The sequence below is a fragment of the Neodothiora populina genome, assembly GCF_041146345.1.
Source record: "Neodothiora populina strain CPC 39397 chromosome Unknown canker_contig_17, whole genome shotgun sequence".
Classification (NCBI taxonomy): Eukaryota; Fungi; Ascomycota; class Dothideomycetes; order Dothideales; family Dothioraceae; genus Neodothiora; species Neodothiora populina.
This window is the reverse complement of record NW_027191406.1, coordinates 918,893-934,309: the sequence shown is the minus strand read 5'-3', so window position 1 is coordinate 934,309 and position 15,417 is coordinate 918,893. Positions and strand designations below refer to the sequence as shown.

Sequence of the window (15,417 nt, the reverse complement as noted above, 5' to 3'; positions counted from 1 at the left end):
TAATCTTCACCCTGACCATAGATACAATAAATCAGATATCGAAAGCAGAAAAGACGAGTAAAAAACGAAACGGAATTATGAAACCCCCACTACACCACACCCCTCCCCCGCAGCATCTCTACCCTGCTGCAACTGCAGTCCTGAAGAACAACAGAACTGAGACCAACGAACCAACAGACCGACAAACCGACAGAGTGAGAGCGGGAGAGATGGGGACAAATGCAATGCAATGCAGCGCGACGCCCGCCCGCCCTGCACATGCAAGATGGCGAGCAGACTAAACGGGTCTTCGTCCGGCCATGTCCTTGCTCTTTGCTCGTCGCTGCACTTACTCCCGATCTCGATCCCCGGCTTACGGGAATTATGTACAAGTGGTTAGTGGGCTGGCGGTTAGTTCTTGCTTTTAGATTATCTGGTAGACGAGGGATCTTGTTGCGCACGAGGGAAAGGGGAGCTTGTTCGTGATATGTGAAACATGAAAAGATAATTGACATGAGCGATCTTGGTAGTTCGTGTAATGGAAAGGAAGTGAGCGCTAAGAATGTTGATGGGAAAATAGGGTAGTCTGGCCGTCTAGCATACCTGGTACCTGGTAATGTGTTCCATCATACAAACGCTCTAGATTACCTCACCTAAATGAGAGACAGGGACAACAAACAAACACACACTCGAAACGTCAGGTAAACAGCATTTTCACGAATCTGAAATGTAAAATATTTGATGCAGACGAGCAAGAGAGAAAACACTATTCTCATTCTGCATTGTAAAGTTGTAATAAAAGACACGAATTGAAAAGCAATCAAGAAAGTACCCTGGTTTCCCCTGTCTATGCCATGATTCTGTAGTTTGTATCTCATTCATGTCTCATGTGCGCCCGCATCCATGGACGACGATCTCATTCCATGCCCCACATTGTACGCCATTGCCCAATCCACCGAGTGCGATGCGTTGTAGATGAAGGAAAGAAGCCTGTCCGGTCGATAAGAGAATGGTAGAGGTTAAAAAAAGCCTAAGACCTGCAAAGGGGGTGGGAAGGAGAAAGGAGTGTGAAGAAGACAAAGGAAAAAATGTGCCACAATCCTCATGTCAATCCACCTCGTCCATCATGGACACAATTCAAAGACTCCAACCAGGAAGCCAAGTGAACATTGTGTGTTGATGACGATACAGGAAGAAGATACATGAAATGAAGGTAGAAAGAAGAGGAAAAAAAGGCAAAGCTATCGTATCCACCCCACGTCCACATGATCATCTAAGCCGAAGCAAGAAAAAATCAAAAAGACCCCAAGATTGCATGCATGAGTGGTCAATTCCACTTGACCCAGTATATCCTGATGAAGTTCGCAGCTTAAGATGATACTGTATGGTCATGTGCCCGGTCAAGCATAACTATCACGACGTCTACCAATCGTACTGGTTGCGGTGAGCATGACGACGACTGGGAGGTCCGTGGTGGTAGTGAGAATAGGTAGGAGTGGCACTTGAAGTGGTAGTGCTAGCTGCAGAAGTAGATCGTGCATAGATGCTGGTGCTGACACCAAGCGCTGCACTCTGCGAAGTGAGACCTACAGAGCTTGTACTTGCGGCTGGCACAGCAGAGGTACCCGAAGACGGCGAAGACGCTTGCGAGTTTGAGCCGACCTTGTAGACTTTGAGTGAGTTGACGGTCCAGTACGCATTGTCAAAGGCATGGGGATTGTTGCCAACGTAATTGATGCAACTGCTTTCCGAGTCGTAACCAGACAGGACTTGACAGCCGTCATCACCAAAGGTTGCACCGGCCCAGGCGCCACAGAAGGTCAAATCGAAAATCATAGCGTGATCGTAAAAGTGGTTGTCAATGTTGCAAGTGCCTTGGAACAAAGCAGTTACCTTGCCGAATAAGGCGGTGTCGGGCTGCCCGTTTGTGATGGATGGTGGGACTGAGCCAGCTGCAAAGTACCAGATCTGGATTAGTTCATGGGTCCACTGCGCACATGATTAGTCAAATCGAAAACAAGGAGAAATTGAAAATAGTAATTCACCTCCATGGCATAAACACCACCTCCGGCCTTGTTGAAGCCAGTGCCAGCAGAAGTGCTATCAGTGTTATTGATGCTGCAGCCACTTCCTTGACTGACCTATAGGGGGCGCATGTCAGTTCGCGTGTCTATAGGGCCATCAATGAGCAGCATCACTTACGTCGCAGACATTGGACTCCAGCTCTCCGGTCATATACTGGGAGTCACCGGCGATAGAACAGCCATCGGTGGTGTGCAGAGACATCAGGTCGTTGATCCCAAGGTTGGTGTATTCAATGATGTCAATTTCACCTCCAGCGGGCCATTGGGCAGTCTGACTGAAAGTCCAGAATGCAGGCCAGACTCCACACGCGGAGTGAGGCATGTGGGCAAGATCCAGGATGAACAGGCCTTGGTTGTAGGTCTTCTTGCTGGTGAGACGAACTGAAGGACGACCTGCGGAGTTGTCTGGGCTGATGACGTTGTTGTTGTCAACGCCCCAAGAAGGGGGGTTTGTACTCTTGATGAGCCCGCTAGCAGACGCATCGTCATACGAGAGAAAGTCGACCCAACCCTCGGTGGGATCGGGGCCGGTGAAGAAGTCAAAGTTACCGAAGAAGTCATCGGTGTAGTCATCCTCAAGGCTGTAGACGGTCGCCTGGACCAGACCAAGGGCGAGGCAAAAAGCCAGGAGAAAAGATGAGGCGTACATCTTCACAGAAGACGTGGTAGAAAAAAGATTATAAGAAGGAAGGAGTGAGAATTGGATGGAGGGAAGGAATGTCAGGGGCAAGTCAAAGGAGTGTGGTTTGGACGTTCAAGGATCGTGGTGGCAGCTTTTATATCAAAGAGGAATGCTACGTAGGGAAGGAAAGGAAAAGATGTTTCATGAGGTACGTGAGAAGTGACAGGTGGAGTAAGATGGGGGACGAAGGTCAGGAGGAAAGCGCGGACACTGTGGACGCTAAGTCGTTTGTCTACCTGCTGTTTGAGGCGTCGCACGTGGCGTCCCTGCCAGTCCACAGAATGATAGAGGAAGGAGTAATTCCTTCGGTGTTTTAAGGTATTACTAGATCTACTACCGTTACCTCTTTCGCAGCTCAGCACTCCTGGCTTAATGACCAGGCCCCGGCCTTGTGACTTAGCGTAGTGCGGAGATACCGAGAGGGACGTAGCAAGTCGAACCTGCTACACCTCCAACCGGGGGCAATTTCGAGGTTTTGATGACAACACAAAACCTTCTAGCAAGATTGATGTTTCTCTGACTTCTTTGTCTGCTGACGCCCGTTGGAATCACAGGTTTCATGACATGTCAGGGGCAACAAGACATGCAGAACATGGATGGTTGCATCGTGCACCTGCTTTTGCACATTTGCACAATCACACCGAACCTTGCGTCAGTGTTTCTTCAGACGTTCTACTGGCAAAAGGAAGCCTTTGACGTCGGATTTGATTTCCCTGGTGGACGATGAACGGCATCGTCTCCGGCGGGGGACGAGTGAAGTTCGAGTGAAGGCCCAGTACTGGGATACCCTACGCGCCTACGAGGGCCGGGGTCACGCAGCGCAGCCAATCGAGTCGTCGAGAGCTCCATCTCGCACCCAACATGGGGTCCCAGTGCACCCCTGAGCGAGGTGGGACATGTGGAAAGCAACGTATGCGACGGGCTCGACGGGCTCTACGGGCGTGAGTAGAATTTGCGACCAGTGAGTATAGTGTACTTGACTGGGGAGGCATGTGGTCCAATCGACACAGCTTCGGCGAACTTATGGAAATACTCGGGCCCCGCCTTGACCACTCCGGCGGGCCGACGCGCATGCCGCCAAAGCGTCAAAACTTAAATGCGATTTTCTACCAGAAGACTAAAGTACTTGGATTTGCAGTACCTGAGGTAATCGGACAGTACACGCACATTCTGACTTTTCTCCGCCGGTATATCGATCACGAGCGGCGACCACCGGATCGCATTCTTTGTCATGCCCAAACGCAAGAGAGACGGAGCTGAGAGCCCCGCCGCAGAGAGCGGTGAGGAGCAGGGCAAGAGCATGCGACAGCGCCGAGTGGAACACAAGTTGGAGCAAGGCTACAAGCTGCTCAACAGGGCTTTCAAGACTGCGAAGGGCTTCGAGAGGCAGAAGCTGGGACGGAGGCGCAAAACGGCTTGTGAGAAGGGCGATAGCAAAGATGTGCAGCGTATCGATGCCGAGACCGAGGCGATCAAGGTGTGTTGTGGGCGTCGCATCTCCATGAAGTAGATCCGAAGTCTGGTGACGGCGATCGTGTTGCTGACAGACAATCCCTCATGCAGACTCTGGACTTTGCAGCTGCGGCCAAGAACTATCTACATAAATCGCTTCTCAAATTCAAGGCTATTGCTGAATCTCCCGATCTTCCCAAGGTTGTATCAAGGCCTCCGGCCCCCATGCCTAACACCGCTACTGCAAATGTCATAGCACGCCTGTGCAACTCGAATCCCGTGAAGGAAGCTTTGCCGTCGGTACTCAAGGAGATAAACCTAGCCTTGGGCGTGAAGATCCCTGAGACCACGCTGAACGGCAAGAAGCGACTGCGCGCAAAGGATTTTGAAGATGCGCAAAAGGCAACTAAAATTAGTGCGAAGAGCAAACAACGCGCAGCTTCAGTCTCCGACGAAGAGTCCGAGGACGATGCGGACAACGACGATCCAACGCCTGCACTCAGAATGGCGAGGCGTCCCCACTCTGACAACGAGGATGACTTTAGCGATAGTGAGAACGAACAAGATGCGCAAAGTGACCTGGGAGCTGAATATGACTCGGACGACTTTGCGAAATTCGACAGTAGAATAGCAGCTTCCTCGGACGAAGACGAAGATGACGAAGAACTCAGCTCAGAGCCAGAGAAGGGCAAGGCCTTGCGCGCGCGACCTCTGCGGTCTACCACAGCGGATGTTTCTCCATCAGCATCTCCGGAACCTACTCGGCTCTCTAAATCGAGCGCCAAGCCGACAAAATCAGCATTCATTCCATCTCTTACAATGGGTGGCTACTGGTCTGGTTCCGAGTCTGAACCAGAAGACGACGTGGATGTTGCGCCGAGAAAGAACAGAAGAGGTCAGCGTGCTCGCCAGGCTATTCTGGAAAAGAAATATGGCAAGAACGCGAAACATTTGCAGAAGCAAGCTGCGGCAGGCAAGAACGACAGGAATCAAGGATGGGATCCGAAGAGAGGCGCCACTGACGGTTCGGGCCCTCGAAAGCGAGGCTTGCAGCCTAGATCTGGCAGAAGTGCTCCGAGAACATTCGAAGCCAAGGACGTTGGCAAACTCCCTCCGAAGAAACATAGAGACGACTCTGGTCCACTTCATCCTTCATGGGAAGCTGCCAAAAAGGCCAAAGAGGCAAAGGTCACGGCATCGTACCAGGGTAAAAAGGTCACGTTCGATTAACGCAGCACATGATGATGTCCTGCAAAGACGCAGAACACCGTGTTCAGAGACTAAGGCATGGAACTTACACGGTGTATCAGTATTGGGTACAAGATGCCCCTGCTATGTACTATGTATGTCCTAAATGTCACCTCAAGTAGATCTCGAGCGATGACGAATCGCAACGTCCACCGAGGATTGGAGGTGTGTGGACTGTTAATGGAAATCAGTACAATTCTGGGTCTTTGAATGACTTGAGACGAAGTTCGAGACGCATTCAGTAAGACGTTGGTGGAAAGATTGCAAAGCACAAGGACCTTGATTTTTTCGTGACCCGAGAACATGCGGTGTTAACAGGGAAGGTCCGAGGAGCACGACCTGTCGAAAAACGCCGACCCTCTACTGTGTTTCGTGTGCCACCGGTGACCTAAAACCGTCCTCTGATAACACTGCCTTCGCATGCAGGAGAGCCGCTGTCATTTTACAGACGCAGAACAGGCTACACGTACAATGAGATTAGACACCACACCTCGGCCCGGATGCACATCAACTTCTGCTACTGCTCGTGGCTGTAATTGCCGACATGGGTAATAAGCCATGGTAAGGGTCCTCACATGCAGCGTGCTTCATTCAAGCTTTGAGGCTCACACTTACGATTAGTAATTGTAGATTGGGAAATCGTCCATCACAAACACGGGCAGAAGATGATCCGACTGCAGGAAATGTCACATGGTCGTAGCTCCATTGGTGGAGCTCTGGGCACTTACAGAACGATATCTTTCCATTTTACTTGGTGCAGAGGATTCCTTTCTGCATACAGCATATCCATTAGGAGTGTCGCGGCTATGTTCTGCCAAGTCACTTTCGCGATTTCGAAATTTAATGCAGGGAGAGGGAGTCGCATCCTGGCTGCCAAGGTAGTCCATTCGCACGAAGAAGAGTAGGATATATTCCCTAGTACCTTGAGTAAGATACACTCTTATGCCGCGGACTGCACAGCGTGCATGGCGCACCGTCTTACCATGATGTTCGTTACACTCACGAAGCTCGTGAAGACGCTGTACCGACTAAGGTAATTGATATGAATAATAGCAAACCTTACTGAGCCGAAGCTTTATGTGCTGCATACTGTATAATAGAAGCCAGAACAACCGAGCTGTGGAGTAAAGTCTGTGAATCATATCGGGAGGCATTCAGCTTTCGCATTACTCACGCAATGTTAGATGCCCCACTGAGAGAAAGAGATAGTGCAACCTGTACCCACTACAGATGTGGTTTGAGCACGATGGGCCCACCTCTGTGTGGGTCCACGAACGGACAATGCAGAAAATATGTCGAAAATTCTGTTGAAGCCCCGGCTATTGGCAACCTGCCATATTTATGCTCATTCGTGTTTCAAATGCGCTCAACACTGGTAGACCAAGGATAATTCAGTGTGACCTTCTCCTGGAGATGCGTACAATGATGCTGCCTAAAAACATTCTTCACTGTCTCACAGTAATGGCATAAGTATACGAGTGCTACTTCACCATATGAGGGAAAGGCAACAATTGTTGCGCACCCATGCCGACATAAGGTCTTCGCTCGTCAAATGAGAAGAAGTCGCTTATATCGCTTGGCCTTATACAGCGCAGGATCACACAATAGCTTACTTATCATGTGCTAGCGAAGCTATGTGCAAAGTACTACTGTAAGGTATCTTATGTAGCACAACTTGATTATAAATACACCTCCAGCAACAGGGCATCTGTGCAGCCAAGTGTGGACACGCGCAAACTACTTGGCGAGATAGAGTGAAATATTCGCAGGTGTGGAGCGTACCCGTAGTGGAAATAAGTCCTTTCAGCCTCTTCACCCCAATCAATTTTTACTGGGGAGTTTAGAGGAGGTAAAGCGGAGATAGGCATATTGACTTGCGTTAAGGCCATCTGTGGAGATATACAGTACCTTATCTAGGTAGTCAGATGCAGGTGCACAGGGGATTAGCGCCGTACATCCGTTCGACTGACTCACGGAATGCACTGGCAGACTGCTGGCCAATTCTGCCGGTCATGCTTGAGCGATGTGGCATGCGTATTTCATATGTTGGCATGTATAGATTAATGAGGAATGTGACAGAACAGTATCGTGTTATGTGCGGTGTCTAGTTTTCTGTATGCGGTGATGGAAAGCTTACCCGAGACCAGTCAAGATGAGTCAAGATGAGTGTGCCGTGTGGTTAGAGTTCGAGAGATCGACACGCCATGCTCAACATCAGGCTGGTGCGTAGTGGGGATCCATTTCCGTGGGAGGACGAAACCCAACTGTCGTGAATTCAATCCTCCCGAAGTGACGTAAACATCAAACTTCCCAATAGGTGCCGCTTAGAAATTAGATGGCTCGATATGCATTGAAAAGCTAAACTCCGTAAGTGCCGATCTAGTTACAGGTGGGTGACTGGTGCTTGCTCAGTGCCACGTTCTTTCATTTCAATGTTCGCTCATCTCGCAAACAATTTCACTTATCTGCGAATTACTCGTTCCTCTTTCCAGACCTCTGTTCCTCGGGATTGATCTTCTCTTCGAAAGTAATCCCGTCAACATGTGGGGTACCAGCGTCCCCGACGACGCGCAGATGTCGCGGACTCATAGCCATCAACAATACAACACATTGCACAATCCTGGCGACTCAGCGGCAACACAGCAACATGTCAATGAGCGTCCAGGCTCGTCGTCCGGGTCTGACGACAAAGATCGAGATGGTACCTGGGGAGAGAGCGATGCGGGTCATATGTCTACTACTATGGCTATGGAAGACTACGAACATCTTCGCGCACAATTAACACAGAGACCAACCACTCCAAGATCATTTACACAGAAATCAATCCACACGCTCTCACGAACCCAGAGCAGGAAGTCTCGAGATGACGAATCTCATGCGGGCAGGACGGAAGGCTCCCCTGATTCCAAGGAGGAGGATGATTTCTCGCTCGACTCGTTTCTTGGTGAGGGCCATTTTGAGAAGCGCAAAAACGGACGTTCTGCGAAGAAGGTCGGAGTTGTTTACAAGAACCTCACGGTGAAAGGTGTCAATTCAACAGCGACCACTGTAAGGACTCTTCCGGATGCCATCATTGGAACATTTGGCCCGGATCTCTATCACATTGTATGTCGGTTCGTCCCGTTCTTGAGGTTCGGCGGTGGCGAAACCCGTACCCTTCTCAATGATTTCACTGGAGTTGTGAGAGATGGCGAGATGATGCTTGTCCTTGGAAGACCGGGTGCTGGATGCTCTACATTCCTCAAGACTGTGGCAAACAAGCGTGAGGATTATGCTGCCGTTCTCGGTGAGGTTTCGTATGGCGGCATACCTGCAGATAAGCAGGCAAAGATGTACCGTGGCGAAGTCAATTACAACATGGAAGACGACGTGCACATGCCAACTCTCACTGTGTGGCAAACCTTCCTCTTCGCCTTGAAGACCAAAACCAACAAAACCGCAAAAGCCAACATTCCAGTCATCGCTGATGCTCTTATGAGGATGTTTGGCATCTCCCATACCAAGTACACCCTGGTCGGCGACGAATACACTCGCGGTGTATCCGGAGGTGAGCGAAAACGTGTCTCTATTGCGGAGACACTTGCATCCAAAAGTACGGTTGTATGTTGGGACAATTCAACAAGAGGTCTTGATGCATCTACTGCTTTGGATTATGCCAAATCATTGCGTGTTATGACTGATGTTAGCAACCGAACCACGCTGGTCACTCTTTATCAAGCTGGTGAAGGTATCTATGAACTCATGGATAAGGTTCTTGTCATTGATCAAGGCCGATGCATCTTCCAAGGCCCCGCTAGTGAGGCCCGTCAATACTTCATCGACCTTGGTTTTTTCTGTCCTGAAAGACAAACTACTGCCGATTTCCTGACAGCAGTCACCGACCCGGTTGAACGTCAATTCAGAGAGGGATGTGAAGCTAGCACACCAAAGTCTCCTGATGAGCTTGAGCGTGCCTACAGAGAATCACCCTACTATACTCGAACATTGCAAGACGTCGAGACTTACGAGCATTATCTACACGAAACGCAGTTCCATGACGCGAAGGAGTTTGAGGACGCCGTCCAGGAGGGCAAGTCCAAAGCCGTTCGCAAGAAGTCACCCTACACTGTTAGCTTCTTCAGCCAGGTCAAGGCCACCACTCAGCGTGAATTCTGGCTCCTGTTCGGCGACACAACCACACTCTGGACTAAAATCTTTGTCATCATCTCTAACGGTCTTATCGTTGGTTCGTTGTTTTATGGTCAATCCCTCGACACGTCCGGAACCTTTTCCAGAGGTGGTTCGCTGTTCTTCTCTATCCTTTTCCTAGGTTGGCTCCAACTCACCGAACTCATGAAGGCTGTCACTGGCCGCAACGTAGTTGCTCGCCAGAAAGACTATGCTTTTTATCGACCTTCCGCCGTGTCACTCGGAAGGGTCGTGGCTGATATCCCGGTGATTTTCGTCCAAGTCTGCCTCTTCTCGATTATCATGTATTTCATGACAAACCTCGACGTCGATGTCTCGAAATTTTGGATTTACTTGCTATTTGTATACACGACCACTTTCTGCATAACAGCACTTTACCGCATGTTCGCGTCTGTCAGCCCAGAAATTGATACTGCAGTACGATTTTCCGGTATTGCATTGAACTTGCTCGTCATCTACACCGGCTATGTTATTCCCAAGACACAACTTCTGGGAGACTACATTTGGTTCGGCTGGCTTTACTATCTCAATCCCATCGCTTACTCATTCGAGGCTGTTCTCACGAATGAATTCTCAAACCGCATCATGGATTGCGCACCTTCTCAGCTGGTACCTCAAGGTCCCGGTATTGATCCTGCGTTCCAAGGCTGTGCTGTGAAGGGAGGTGCCGTCAACTCCAACACTGTTCCTGGCGCAGGCTATCTCCAATCTGCCTTCTCATACACACGATCGCACTTGTGGCGCAACTTTGGTGTCGTCATTGCATTTTTCTTCCTGTACCTCATCGTTACTGTCATCGCCACGGAGCTATTCTCTTTCGCTGGCTCTGGTGGAGGAGCGCTGGTTTTCAAGAAATCAAAGAAGGCCAAGAAACAGCTTCGTGCAGCAGCCGCACCTTCCGATGCAGAAAAGGCGGACGACAGTGGTGCAAGCAGCAGCGACGATACAGCTATCGGACACACCCTCACTAAGGAGCAGTCTCAAGATCAAGCTTTGACACAGATCGCGAAGAGCGACAGCATCTTTACCTGGAGAAACGTTGAATACACTGTGCCCTACCAAGGCGGCGAGCGTAAGCTGTTGAACCACGTAAATGGTTACGCAAAGCCTGGCTGCATGGTTGCGCTTATGGGCGCATCTGGCGCAGGTAAGACAACCTTGTTGAACACGTTGAGTCAGCGCCAGAAGATGGGTGTCGTCAAGGGCGAGATGTTTGTCGACGGTCAACCACTGGGTAGAGAATTTGCACGCAACACTGGCTTTTGCGAACAGATGGATCTCCACGATGGCACAGCTACCATTAGGGAAGCACTCGAGTTCTCTGCAATCCTCCGTCAGGACCGTGACGTACCTCGAGCGGAAAAAATCGCTTATGTCGACACTGTCATTGACTTGCTGGAGCTTAACGATATTCAAGACGCGATTGTGGGCAGTCTCGGCGTCGAACAGCGCAAACGTCTGACCATCGGTGTTGAACTTGCAGCCAAGCCATCACTTCTATTGTTCTTGGACGAACCGACGTCTGGTCTCGACAGTCAAAGCGCTTTCAGCATCGTTCGTTTCCTGAAGAAGCTTGCATCCGCTGGACAAGCGATTGTCTGTACTATCCATCAGCCTTCGTCCGTCTTGATCCAGCAATTTGACATGGTCCTTGCCCTGAATCCCGGTGGTAACACCTTCTATTTTGGACCTATTGGTCATAATGGCAAGGACATTATCAAATACTTCGGAGACCGTGGAGCCCACTGTCCTCCGGAAAAGAACGTTGCAGAATTTGTTCTAGAGACCGCAGCCAAGCCAATGAGACGGGCAGACGGCAGCAAAGTCAACTGGAACCAAGAATGGGCCAACAGTCCAGAAGCTGAAGCAGTGGTCGAAGAAATTGATGGACTCAAGCGCCAACGCAGTCAGTTCTCTGTAGGCCCGCATGACCAGGGCACCGAATTCGCCGCTCCTGTCTGGGAACAATGTGTCATGCTCACGAAGCGCACTTTCATCCAACACTGGCGAAGCCCATCATATCTCTATGGAAAGCTCTTCACTGCCGTTATTGTAGGCATCTTCAACGGATTTACTTTCTGGCAGCTCGGCAACTCCATCCAGGATATGCAGAACAGAATGTTCACAGCTTTCTTGATCCTCACTGTTCCACCAACAGCAGTCAACGCCGTTGTTCCAAAGTTCTATCAAAACATGGCTTTGTGGCAAGCACGTGAGCACCCCTCCCGAATCTACGGCTGGTTTGCATTCGTGACCGCCCAGGTCGTGTGTGAGATCCCGATGGCCATTGTCTGCTCCGTTGTCTACTGGCTCATCTGGTACTACCCTACCGGTCTGCCAACCGACTCGTCGACAGCAGGCTATGTCTATCTAATGACTCTGCTGTTTTACTTCTTCATGAACAGCTGGGGTCAATGGATCTGTGCTTTTGCACCTTCGTTCACCGTCATCTCCAATGTGCTTCCATTCTTCTTCGTCACCTTTTCGCTGTTCAACGGAGTCGTCAGACCATACTCTGAGCTGCCCGTCTTCTGGCGCTACTGGATGTACTACGTCAACCCTTCGACGTACTGGATTGGAGGCGTGCTAGCGGCAACGCTCGACGGCATCCCCATCGAATGCGACATCAGCGAGACGGCGCAGTTCAACGTACCCGCAGGCCAGACATGTCAATCGTATGCCGGCGCATTCGCAACGTCCGCCGGTGGCCGCCTACTCAACCCGGACGCGACATCAGACTGCCAATACTGCCCTTACACGGTGGGCAACCAGTTCCTCGCGACGCTGAACATCGACGCCAGCGACAAGTGGAGAGACTTTGGCATCTTCCTCATGTTCGTCATCACGAACTGGCTGCTGGTGTATTTCTTTATTTACACTGTCAGAATCAAGGGATGGAGTTTCGGCTTCGGTGCCTTGTTCGGCGGGCTGGGCAAGTTGCTGGGCGCGTTCAAGGGACTCTTCAAGAGGAAGGAAGCCAAGGGCGAGAAGACTGGGGAGGCGTAAAGTCTGGAAGTGCTGCTCATTGCTTTCACTGTTTACTTTGATTATGGCCGTCGAGTTGGTTCAGCCCGCAGATATACCTTTTTCTTCTTATTCTTTCTTTTTGACTCGGTGGATCTGGCGAGCTTTCCCACTGTCAGTCGGTTATTTTACGTTTCTAGTCACAAGCACCACCAGAGTTGCCAGCTAGATGGAAAATCCAATAACGAAACCAAAAAACAAATATCGGCGATAATGTGCCACTTGTAGAACCAGAGTGGTCCCGCGAAGACGAGTAATATTGCCCATCAGTGATAATTGAGGTGGATTTCGTGTCCAGGCCCACCAGCTGAGATGCAGAGCGAAAAACACGACAGAACCAAAGAGCAAGAGCTACTGAAAACTAACACCAGGCCAGGCAACACAGAAAATAAACAAACCCAAGAAGACCTACCTACCTACCTACCTACCTACCTACCTGATCAGTTCAGACCGCTGTCTACGCATCGTTTCCACAGCTCTACGAACTTTCGACGGGTGGGGTTTTGCTTTCTTGAGAGGCTACAGTGCGGTTTCACTTTCTGTCTCGACTGTGCTTTGGCCTTGGGATTGTCCGTCGTTTTTGAAGCCTGATTGGAAAGGGGGAGTGGCAGAGACTAGAGGGGAATTATATGACCCCCCGTGTGTATACATGTCCAGCAGCGGGAGAGAAAAGAATGCGGCGATCTCACAATAGTGTCGAAAGAGCTCTCTCACGAGCTTACTGACCTACCTTGGCTATATAAGCAGGACACACAACAGTGGCGAGGCAATAGTCTATGGCTGGCTGGTTGCACGAACTCGAAGACGGAACACCTCTGCACTTCTTCCCCTCTCCATCTTCTCCATCATTATGTCATTTCCCGAATTCTGGTATATACTTTGCATGATAGCTCTAAACAGAAAAAGAATTAATTTCCACAACAAGTCCTTCCGTTCCACAACGACGGTTTTCACACCAGCTCGACGTAGTTGCTATATCGACCAGGTCAGTGAAAATGCTTGTTGTGGTTGCAAGACGGGAGACCAAGTCAAAAAAAAAAAAAAGAACTCACCTGGGGAATATGCCCTCGCGCCCACCTATCCTTCCAGTCCACCAATCTGCAGCATTGTCCGTTCTCTTGACCACGGTGATGATGTCGCCCTTCTTGAAGCCGAGATCGCCAGGCTGATCGGGGTCAAAGGTGAATTTGGCAATGGCTTGACCGGGCTGTGGGGTGGGTATGCCAGGGCTGGCTGTTGATGCGAAAGACGGCTTGGAGTTGAACGAGGGTTTCGACGCGAAAGAAGGCTTGGGCGCCGTAGGTCTCGACGGTTTCTTGTCGCTGTACACGTAGTCGCTTTGGTCGGCGTAAGCGCTGTTGCTGCGGTTTCTGTTTCCGCTTCCGATCCTGTCAAACGTCTCGTTGGGATTCGCGCGCGAGTTGTAGTTTGGTCGGTCGTACACGTCGTCTTGCCAGGTGTTTGCTCTCTGGGGTGGGTCGAAGTCGTTGGTACCTGTTCGATCTGTGCGCACGCCTTCGCCATAGGCACCACCCTGCTTGCCTTGCCATACATCCCTGTCTTCCTCGCCGTAAACAGGAATATCGTTGTACATGGTGTCTCCAGCGGTACCGCCAACACCGGCAAAGATGCGGCTGTTGAGGACGCGCATGAGAGGCTCTGCCTGAGGCGGAACGGGGACTCCACCCTCCAGCAGGTCGCGCGCCGTGAGTCGGCGGTTGTACATCTTCTCGTTTGCGTCTCGTCTCTCGATGAGAACGCTACCCTCCAAGCTGACACCGGCGAACAGTCCCTTTGTCTTACTGTACGCGAAAATACCAGCGACACCTTTCAGAGAAGCAGCGCCGGCGGCTTCTGCGTTGCGACCCACGGGACCAGCGGCGAGGGAGACGTTTCCTCCGAGAGTGATGGAACCAGCCTGGGCGAACGATCGAACGGCGGAGTAGTCATTGAGGATGAAGACGAAATCAGTGAGCTCGAAACCGATCTGACCACCGAAACCACCACCGACGGTACCAATGCCTGAAGGCGCAGACCTGCAAACAAGAGTCAGTGACTGGCCACTCGCATGGGGTTTGCCATGTGCTTGATAGAGTAGTACCATGATCCATCAGCCAATCTGGCGACGACGAGGCCCGATCCGAAACGGCCACTGCCCAGGAAACCGGCCTTGAAGACGGTGATGATAGCTAGACCCTATGCGCATTGGTGTGAGTGTGAGTTTCTGAAACCAGACAAGACTACGGAATCAAACGGAGACACAATTGTGACACGAACACACCTTTGCATTGGCCAGGATGTTTGGCGGGATGATCTTGTCAGGACCGAAAGATTGGCGGGGATCTACGAACGAAGCAAGGATCTTTCCACACTTCTTGCACTCGCCTGGTGGGAGTTTTAGTTGTTTGTCATCGAGCAGGCGATCGTATCACTCACTCGACATGGACGAGGGCAGAGGGTTGTTTAGGAAGCCCATGATTGTGTGAGACGCGACAGCGGGGGTCGGACTGTGCGTGACTCTTCGTGATGTGTTATATAACGTGTGCAATCGGATATAGTGGGAGCGAGTGTGGCAAGTGATTAGAGAAAACGAGGCGCTGTGATTGCGTGGCTACAAGAGAGAAGGCGCAGCAGGTTCTCGCGGTCGGGAGTATTATAACAGCAGTAATGGGTAGCTATACAGGCAGCGGAAGAGTGAGGTCAGACACTCTGGCACAAGTACTGTAATCACTTGCTTGGGACGTTGTTCCGATGAAAGTA

General features: G+C 50.7%; 4 protein-coding genes across 4 annotated transcripts; 2 read left to right on the top strand and 2 right to left on the bottom strand.

Annotated features, from left to right (window-relative positions):
- Positions 1-1,401: 1,401 nt before the first annotated feature.
- Positions 1,402-2,712, bottom strand: AAFC00_004228 (uncharacterized protein; the record flags this gene model as incomplete). The annotated part of the gene is made up of 3 exons (XM_069343836.1): positions 1,402-1,968; positions 2,025-2,120; positions 2,182-2,712. The coding sequence occupies 3 exons, from the start codon at positions 2,710-2,712 to the stop codon at positions 1,402-1,404; spliced, it is 1,194 nt and encodes a 397-aa protein (XP_069202384.1).
- A 1,264-nt stretch (positions 2,713-3,976) lies between these two features.
- AAFC00_004227 (uncharacterized protein) lies at positions 3,977-5,427 on the top strand (the record flags this gene model as incomplete). Its single annotated transcript, XM_069343835.1, has 2 exons — positions 3,977-4,222; positions 4,309-5,427. The coding sequence occupies 2 exons, from the start codon at positions 3,977-3,979 to the stop codon at positions 5,425-5,427; spliced, it is 1,365 nt and encodes a 454-aa protein (XP_069202383.1).
- Positions 5,428-7,986: 2,559 nt separating this feature from the next.
- AAFC00_004226 (uncharacterized protein) lies at positions 7,987-12,639 on the top strand (the record flags this gene model as incomplete). The annotated part of the gene is made up of 1 exon (XM_069343834.1): positions 7,987-12,639. The coding sequence occupies one exon, from the start codon at positions 7,987-7,989 to the stop codon at positions 12,637-12,639; it is 4,653 nt and encodes a 1,550-aa protein (XP_069202382.1).
- Positions 12,640-13,607: 968 nt separating this feature from the next.
- AAFC00_004225 (uncharacterized protein) lies at positions 13,608-15,133 on the bottom strand (the record flags this gene model as incomplete). The annotated part of the gene is made up of 5 exons (XM_069343833.1): positions 13,608-13,629; positions 13,710-14,693; positions 14,759-14,853; positions 14,939-15,042; positions 15,094-15,133. 5 exons carry the CDS (start codon positions 15,131-15,133, stop codon positions 13,608-13,610), a joined length of 1,245 nt encoding a protein of 414 aa, XP_069202381.1.
- Positions 15,134-15,417: the final 284 nt, after the last annotated feature.